The sequence below is a fragment of the Pelodiscus sinensis genome, chromosome 3, assembly GCF_052426305.1.
Source record: "Pelodiscus sinensis isolate ZL-2025 chromosome 3, ASM5242630v1, whole genome shotgun sequence".
NCBI lineage: Eukaryota > Metazoa > Chordata > Testudines > Trionychidae > Pelodiscus > Pelodiscus sinensis.
In genome coordinates, this window is record NC_143054.1 from 66,325,296 (window position 1) to 66,334,477 (window position 9,182).

Below are 9,182 nucleotides of genomic sequence, written 5' to 3' on the forward strand. Positions count from 1 at the left end.
CTACTCGCCACGGGCAAGTAGATTCAGTGATTTGTAAAGCCTGGGAGATAAGGATACACTGTAAGCCCCAGTTGTGCCTTCAGCAATGCTGCATTTGAGGACAGATTTGGGTCAAGTGCTTTTGGGTTTCCAGCATCATTTTCCTCTGTGAGCATATTCACATGGATCAGTTAATTGAACAGAAACCCGGCTAATCCCAACCCTACTTGCCTTCCTCAAAAGCATGTGATTTAGCCCAGATCTTGAAGTCTACCTTTCTGTTGTTCAGCTCTTATTAAAGTTCTGTTGTCATGTAATTACATTTGGACCTACAATCATAAAGGGGTATAAGAAAACAGGAAATGAAGTACATACAAATCAAAGATGTCTGCTAGTATGTTGTGTACTTTGTAAATTTCAGGCTGGAGATACTGCACTTCATGTTGCTGCTGCATTAAATCATAAAAAGGTGGTCAAACTCTTACTGGAAGCAGGAGCTGATGGGACAATTGTCAACAATGTAAGTACATGTGGAATTACTTCAGTTCTTTACCTTAATTTTTTTTAAACCATTTTGCTGGCTGAAAATACGTAGACGTTAGCTATTAAGTAAATTAAAAAGCTTGATTTTTTTTTTTTACACAACTTTTCGACTTTAGGGTATTTCAGCCATTTCTTTTTTGATGCTAGTTGAAGGAAATAATTTATTCTTTTTCTTTTCAGGCAGGTCAGACTCCTCTAGAGGTTGCTAGACAGCACAATAATCCTGAGGTTGCTCTTCTCCTTGCTAAGGCACCACAGGTACATTACAAATGTCTTTATTAGTATCAAATCCCGCAGCATCCCATAGTCTGGGAGAGGTCCTGGAACTCTGATACAGCTGCAGTTGGATTTTGGGCAATCTCCTTACATACCCACATGTGCATAGATATGCAGTATAGGGGTGTTAGATAGCAATTAACTGAACAGTTGTATAACCACACAAAATATTATTGATTACATGACTATTTGATAGCCACCGGGGGTGGGGCCAGCAGCCAGTGTACTCCTGGCCCCACTCCCAAGGCCCTGCTACCCCATGCAGCAGCCTCTATAGCATAGGGGGTAGATGGGAGCTGGTCTGCGAGGGGAGCTGGTTTTAAAACCAGTGCAGGGTGGCAGCAGCCCCTGTTCATAGAGGTCCTGAGCAACCTGCAGACAGAGGCTGTGCCGGCATCCCATGTCTCAGGCTCTGTCCGTGGGAGGGGTCGAGCTCTTTGCAGACAGAGGCTGCTCCGCTGCAGCCTCTCCGTCCGCTGCTGCTTCTGATAGAGAGGCAGCAGCATAGTGGGGGGGGCGGGAGGAAGCAGCTCATGTGAGCCGATATGCGGGGGAGCTACCTTGAAAGCCAGCTTCCTGCGTATACTGGTTCCCACCTGCCCCCCATACCTTCCACACTGCTGCCTCTGCTAGGCAGCAGTGCTAAGATGGGGGAAGGACAGGCAGCTTCACAAATCTGGTGCTTGTGGGGAGCCAACTCCTGCTCTCCCTCCATTGCTGCCTCTGATACAGAGTTGATAAGATTAACCGATAAGCGCAGGCTTATTGGTTAATTGTGTACTCAGCTACACGTTGACATCCCTAATACAGGGCAAACTAGAAGACTGTCCTTCCAAAAAAGGTCTGTGGGATAGCAAATAAATAAGCCTGTATTGTTGCCCAATTCCTGTAACACATCAGTGGAAAAAGTGATGATGTTAATGTTACTTTGTTTCAGGTTTTGCGTTTTAACCGTGGAAGAAGCCTTAGAAAGAAGAGAGAGAAACTCAAAGAGGAAAGACGAGCTCAGTCTGTGCCAAGAGACGAGGTGGTACAGAGTAAGGTATAGACAATTATTACCAAGTTAATGCGTTACAAAGCAGGGAAGTCTGACCTAGCTATTACAAAAAAATCTTCCAGCACTAAATTCACTTGCATCTACATAAGAAATCTCACCTTTTGAGTAGCTCTGCAGCAGGCACCAGGAGATAAACAAGTCGCTTATTTCAACCAATCCTATAGGAGTTACTAGTTTTATACTTTTCAGGGATGCTCAGAGTGGGGTATCTTATCAATCCTAACACAGCATATCTTGCATTGTGTTGGAGACCCGATGGTGGTGATTCTCATAAGTGCATGACAACTTAAAATTAGGGATGGAGCAAAAACAAACACTTACAACTTCCTATCTGTTGTAAACAGGGCAGTGTCTCAGCTGCTGAGGATACTCACAGCAGTGACCAGGTGCCTCAGAGGAAAGGAGAGCTGAAAGATGATCCCCACTCAGCTTCACCAGAGCCCAAAGGAAAGAACAACAAAAAGAGAAAGCCAAGAGAAAAGGTACCAATACATTTAAAATAACAGAGAGAGGGACGCCTGTTGAATTATGCAGCGGTCCCATTTCCTAGTGAAGGGTTAAGTACACCATCTCCCCAGCCCTCCCGGTGTCTCTTGGTCTAAGTAGGAGAGAGGAGAGTCAGCTAGTTTCTAAAATTCCAAGCAGCATTTATTTATTTAGTAAATTGGGGAATGATGTGTACAAAATTTGCAAACAATACCGAACTCCTCAAGATAGTTAAGACCAAAGCAGACTGTATAGAGCTTCAAAAGGATCTCACAAAACAGTAAATTGATAAGTGCAAAGTAGTGCATATTGGAAAACATAATCCTAACTATACATACAAAATGATGGGGACTAAATTAAGTATTACCAGTCAAGAGAAAGATTGTGGAGTCATCATGGATAATTCTCTGAAAACATCCACGCAGCACTCAAAAAAGGAAACAATGTTAGAAATTAATTTAGAAATGGATAGAGAATAGAACAGAGCATATCTTATTGCCTCTGTTATAAATCCATGGTATGCCCACATATTGAATACTGCATACAGATGTCACCTCATCTCAAAAAAGGTGTGTTAGCACTGAAAAAAGTTCAGAAGAGGGCAGAAAAAATTATTAGGGTTTTGGAATGGTTGCCATAGGAAGAGAGATTAAAAAGACAGGGACTTTTCATCTTAGAAAAGAGAAGACTAAGGGGCGATATCATAGAGGTTTATAAAATCATGACTGGTGTGGAGAAAGTGAATAAGGAAAAATTATATTATTCCCATAACATAAAAACAAGGGGTCAATAAATGAAAATTGTAAGTAGCAGGTTAATAGTAGGTTAAAACAAACAAAAGGAAGTACTTCTTCATACAATGCAAAGTTAACCTGTGGAACTCCTTGCCAGAGGATGTTGTGAAGGCCAGGATACTGGGCTAGATGGACCTTTGATCTGACTCAGTATGGCTGTTTTTATGTTCAGATTTCAGCACTCTCGGACCCTGCTTCACCAGCTGACCAGCAAACAGTCTCTGGTCCCCAGCAAAGCTTGCCTAAGCATCGTAGAAGTAAACATCGTTGCTCATCTCCACCACCCCCACATGAGTTCAGAGCCTACCAGCTTTACACATTGTATCGTGGAAAGGATGGAAAAGTAATGCAGGTAAACAAACTGTCACTGTCAAAAATCAGGGAGTACAACAAATGCCTAGTGGGATTTGAGCAGTTAGGAAATGAAACAAAGATGACCCTTCCCTGTTTTCAAGGATATTATGTAATTAATTCTTCAGTTTGTGATATGGGATTAATTTGAATTTTAGAATGAAACATGGCACACAATAAGTTGGTTTTATGCATACCAAGTGGTCTCTGTTTAAGAGCTTTTGATTCATGAAGTATTTCCTATTTGCAGATAAGGTGCAAACAATGATTAAAAATTATGCTAGCATTCTGTTAGTTTCCGCTTTGGAATATTATTACCTATTTGCAGTAAGAAAAGCTAGGAGTTGTATGAATGCAAAGGCACAATCCCTGCACTGAAGAGTTTACAGTCTAAACAGAAAAGCTGAATATGTGTAGTATCCTTTTGTTTCAGTTTCTTGTCTTTACTAAATTCGATTTATTGGCGTTCTAGAATTACTAGAGGCATAGGTTTAACATACTATTGATAATCTTTGACCTGTGAGATTAGCTAAAATTCAAGGTCCAAGAAGAATCTGATGAGTCAGGTATTTCTTTGATGCAGTCCTGCTTACTTACAAATAAGGAACAAGTCCTTTCTCCCTGATCAGAGGAAGCATTAAACAGGCCTGCTGTTTGCTTCTCTCTCTCTTTCTGTGGTGTTTCTCCCACTTTTCTTGTCATACACAAGTCTATTAAAACAATATGCAACAAAGCCCCTGGACCATCCAGTTCTAACTCCTGAACAGCCTACTACATGCTTCTGTTTTAGATAGAAGCTATTGTTTCAGATACTCGGTTCCATAAAGGAGATTTCATTGCTCCCTGCAACTATCTTAAATGAAATGGTGGTGGTGATGCCCTCCCATATGAAATAGAGCAGGCAAGTTAGTGAACCAGGAACAGCAAATCACATAAATAGAGCCCTGCAAATCCACAGATATACACATGATACGCATTGTATCTGTGGAAATCCACATCCTCAGACATTGATATCTGCAGATCTTTTTTGAGGATATGGATGCAAATCCACATTTATTATTTAGAACCCTGCAAATCTGAGGCTATCCATGGATCAATTTTGCAAATGTGGATGCCAATTTTGTATACTCGCACATAATTTACTTCACTTTAGACATTGTAATTTGCTAACCTCATGATATGCAATGGATATTCCACCCATTTGTTTGAATTAATATAGTTCTCCTAAATGTGAATCTGCAGATATTCACCTAAAGTCTTTTTTAGAACAGCACAAAAACATGCAATACCATTATCAAATGGCTCCCCTATTGAGATGAAGAACCTTTTGAATGTAAAGGAAGAGACTATGATCTGATGAGTGTATTGCATCTAACCACTACCAGTTCCCTGCCAGATCCGGCCCCCCCACGCTGCTGCGTTTCACAGAGGCTTTTAAGGTGGCTCCCGCCTGATACACAGGCAACAGCACTGGGGGAAACGGCTTGGTGGGGGAGTAGGAAGGAGGTGGATCCCCATGTTCACTGGCTCACTTCCCTCCTTCCCCCCCACCTCAATACAGCGGCTAGGGACTGTGTGTGTAAGTGTTAGGGTTAACTGTGTACTCAGATACATGTTCACATGCACATCTGCATACTGTACCAAGACACATTCAAGAAAGCAGTGCCTCCCATCTCTGAAATATCAGAACATAAACTTTTATCCTCCCTGGCTGTGCTTGAGAAATCAGATATATCAGAAGGTAGGAATGGAATTTAACAGAAACTGAAACTCAAAGGTGAAAGTAGATTAAGTTTCTTGTAGGTATGGTTGTTGCATCCCCCCAGATGGGGGCTTAGGGCAAGGGAATGGGAGGACTTCGATCCTCTAAGAAACTTAAGTGTGGGGGGCTCAGGACAGGAGATGGAGTTATGGGCGGGGGGTAGCAGAAATAAGAAAAGGAGCTTGTGGGTGAGGAGCTCAGGACAGGGAGCTGATGGTGTGGGGGGTACAGGATTCAGGGTTGGGGATGTGTGAGGAGGGGGTCAGGGCAGGGGACTGGGAGTGTGGGGAGCTCGGAGCAGGAAAATGTGAGGGGTGTGGAGGTGAGAGCAGGGGCCTTGGGTGTGTGTAAGGGTGAGTATAAGGAGGGCTGCAGCTGCACATACCATGTCACTACTGCTTTTCTTCCCCTGCCTATCAGGGAGTGAGGGGAAGTGCATAGCCTGCAGGCATCCCTGCTATGTCCTTCCCCTCAGAAGCTGGGAGGGAGAGGATCCTTGTTGTCCATCTGGAGTCTCAGGGAAATTAACAGTGCTCCATACAGATCACATTGGAGAACCACAGCCTAAAATCACTCCCAAACAAAATATTCTTCATATGTCTGTTTCCTTCCTCATGCACGCCATGAGAGGTTATCAGCACAGTAATGCAGTACCAAAGCAAATTAGCTAGGGGACAGGAAGTTCAATTAGAGAAGTAGTAGTGAAAATTTGCAGACTGGATACATGTTAATAAGACAGAAGGGTAAATCAAGCTATTTTGCTATTCCTTATGCTCTCAGGCCCCAATAAATGGATGTCGTTGTGAGCCACTGATTAATAAACTGGAGAATCAGCTAGAGGCAACGGTGGAGGAGATAAAAGCTGAGTTTGGGACAGTGCAGGATAAGATGAATATCAAGCTGGGCCAGATGGAAAACAAAACTCAACATCAAGTAAGAAAATGCTCCAGAGATATGCTGTTAATATTAGTGCCATGATTAAGGCTCAGTAAATATTTTCATAATTACACACACACACTATGAAAATGAACTTTACATAGATTGTGAAAATACATATACAGTGAAATTCACACCTATTACCTTTAAACTATGATGTTCCACAAAGAGCTCTGTTACAAGCCAGAGTCCTCAGAAGAATAGCTGCAATAAACTGCTCAGTTTGCACAGTGAATCTGAACTGGTTACGTTCATTTTTTAGGTCTGATAGACTAAGGACTACAGATGTTAAATTTAGTTTAATCAACTAATCTATGGATTTTCCATCGATTAGTTGATAAGCAAGGGAGCTGCAATGGGGTTAGTTTCCCGCCCAAGAGCTAACCCCACTGCGGCTTTACCTTTTACTGTATTAAGTCCCTGTCTTCCCTGCGGAGACAGTGCTGGGGATAACTGGCTTTTAAGCTGGCTCCCCCCACCACTGGCTCCTGCTCCCCCTTTGCTGCCTCTGATAGATAGGGGAAGCGACTAGTTGAGGGATAGTCAACTATCCAATAAGCTTTTGCTAATCAGATAGTCGACTAATCGCTTACATCCCTACTAAGGATAGTGCTGCAGCTGTTGGACTCCAATAAAGAAAATGTTTAAATTTTAGTTAAAACATAGTTTTTAATTATACAGATTTGTATGTACTGCTTTCCCATCCCCTTTCATATAACCAAGGTTTAATACTATTTGACACTGTTCCTAGAAATAAAGGGTGAGACTCAAAAGATTCATGATAATTGATCTGACATACAGGGATTGTTTTTAACGTCATTTGAACTGAGCTTCTGTGTTTTACCGCAGCTCCGTGTTTTAGATAAGTTAATGGCTGAGAGACTGTCTGCAGAGAGAACAGAGTGCCTTCATCGTCTTCAACAGCATGCTGAGCTTGAAAAAAATGAGGGAGAAAAACGGCAGGTATGGGAGGAACAACTGAACATGAATGAGTAGCAGGGCTGGGTTAATTCAAAAGTCTGGTTCTAGTAAACATTGAAATGTCTGCATGCTTATTTGGCTCTCTGAAATATTTGAAGTTAACTTAGTTTTTTTAGTGAGGGTGGAAAGGGGTATTTCCAGAAATCGAGAAGTCTGGTGTGAGCTCACACAGCTTATAGCTAGGAGTATGGAAACATTAACAAAGACTTCTTTTCCTTTAAATAATCTCTGGAAGTTTTAACAAAACACAGCATTTTGAACAATGTAACTAACTGACATCCCTTTCAACTTTTACTCTCTTGATCCTGGTGTTGACATTTTATTAGTTCTCCTGTCACCAGTATGTCTTTAGATAGACCACACCTGATTATTTTTTTATATATATATATATATATATATATATATATATATATATATATATATATATATATATATATATATATAAAGAAGTTTAAGCCTTCTTTCTACAACCTCAAAAAAAATCTTTTTTCTTCTTAGGTGATCATCTTTTCACTGTATGAAGATTCCCCCTCCTCTATTCCTCAAACACACTCTTTCTTGATCTGTCTCTACCTTCTCCCTCTGAAAAACACTTTCATGGAGAAAGGCAGAAGAGTCAGCCCTTCCCTGTATCGCAATACCATGCTTTCCCCAAATTTAGCATTGCTGCAAATAAACCTGTCTTTCTTAGACTTATTTCTTTAACAGAATATTGAACAGATATTCTTATTCTCTAGCTCAGGCGTGGGCAAAATACCCTCCATGGGCCAGATCCAGCCCACAGATGCAACGGGGAGCCTCAGGCAGATTCCTGCCTTGACCCATGCTTCCCCACCCCCATCTCAATACTGCTCAGAAAAGTGACTCTTTCTCAGCTGTGAGCCCAGGGGAGAGGGGTAGTGGTGCTTGATTCATTGCTTCCGCCCCCGGAACAATCCCATTGGCCGATTTCTGGCCAATGAGAGCTGCCTGTTTGAAGAACAGGCAGCACATGAAGCACCACTTTTCTTCCCTCAGCCTATATGTGGGCGGGGCCAAGATCTGTCTATGACGACAGGAATGATAGCAATTTAACCTGTTAAAGTGGTTTGGGGATGAGACACAGATCATCAAGAGAAAATACTTTGGAGGCAAAAAGAAGAGTAAAATATCAAAAATAATTAGTCAACTGGGAAAATGTTAAGTTTAACCAGTTAACCGATTAAATAGTGGGGGGAGGGGGGAAAGCTTGCTTCAGCCCAGCCAAGCTGGAGCGCCCCTGCCTGCAGTGGGCCATGTGGGGCTGATGCAGCCCTCTGTCTGTGGGTGGGGGACTGCTCCAGCCCCCATGGATTAACTGTAACCATTCACATTCCTACTGTCTTGTATGACTAAAACCAGAAAATTACCATTTACTATGATGCACAGTAATTGTCAGTGAGGGCTGCTTTTATAAACACTTTACTGTGGCACAGGCACATTACCATGAGCTCTATCACAGATGGACTTCTGAAGATTGTAACTGGAGTGACACATACAACTTAAAATCTGGCAACTTGTATCTAAAATATATTTCTCTTGCAGATTTCCTTGGTGGATGAATTGAAATCCTGGTGCATGTTAAAGATTCAGAATCTGGAGCTGAAGCTTTCTGGAGATTCTCGGTCTTCAAGACCAAAATCAACTCTGTCCACTTGTGAGTCCCTCACTGAGACCCTGGATACAGAGAACCTCCATACTGCCAAAGACTGTAGAACTAACCAGAGCCCACTACAGTCAGAGGACTCACAGCAGCATTCTTATATCACACTTCAGAACAGTCTCTCAGGAGACATCGGGAGAAGTAGAGTCCAGACATCAGAACAAAGCTTTGGAAAGCATTACTGTCCTGTTCAACAGGATACTACATCAGGTAAAATCTTGTTAGACATGTATATAGTATTCAAAGACATGCGAATTAACAGGGGAAGCTTTCACAGAATAAAAATGCCACAATTACTCAACTGCAGTGGTATCCTTTCCTTCTAGTCATTAATAC

At 42.0% G+C, this 9,182-nt stretch overlaps 1 protein-coding gene across 5 annotated transcripts in view; it reads left to right on the forward strand.

Moving 5' to 3' along the window:
* Nucleotides 1-9,182, forward strand: part of ANKRD6 (ankyrin repeat domain 6) — a 147,976-nt gene that overhangs the window by 130,744 nt on the left and 8,050 nt on the right. For all 5 annotated transcript variants that reach the window (XM_075923879.2, XM_075923884.2, XM_006133293.4 and 2 more), the window contains 8 exons: nt 401-499; nt 703-780; nt 1,736-1,840; nt 2,200-2,337; nt 3,308-3,487; nt 6,029-6,181; nt 7,034-7,147; nt 8,729-9,056. In XM_075923879.2, coding sequence (XP_075779994.2) covers nt 401-499; nt 703-780; nt 1,736-1,840; nt 2,200-2,337; nt 3,308-3,487; nt 6,029-6,181; nt 7,034-7,147; nt 8,729-9,056 — 1,195 coding nt within the window. The remainder of the gene's footprint in view (nt 1-400; nt 500-702; nt 781-1,735; nt 1,841-2,199; nt 2,338-3,307; nt 3,488-6,028; nt 6,182-7,033; nt 7,148-8,728; nt 9,057-9,182) is intronic.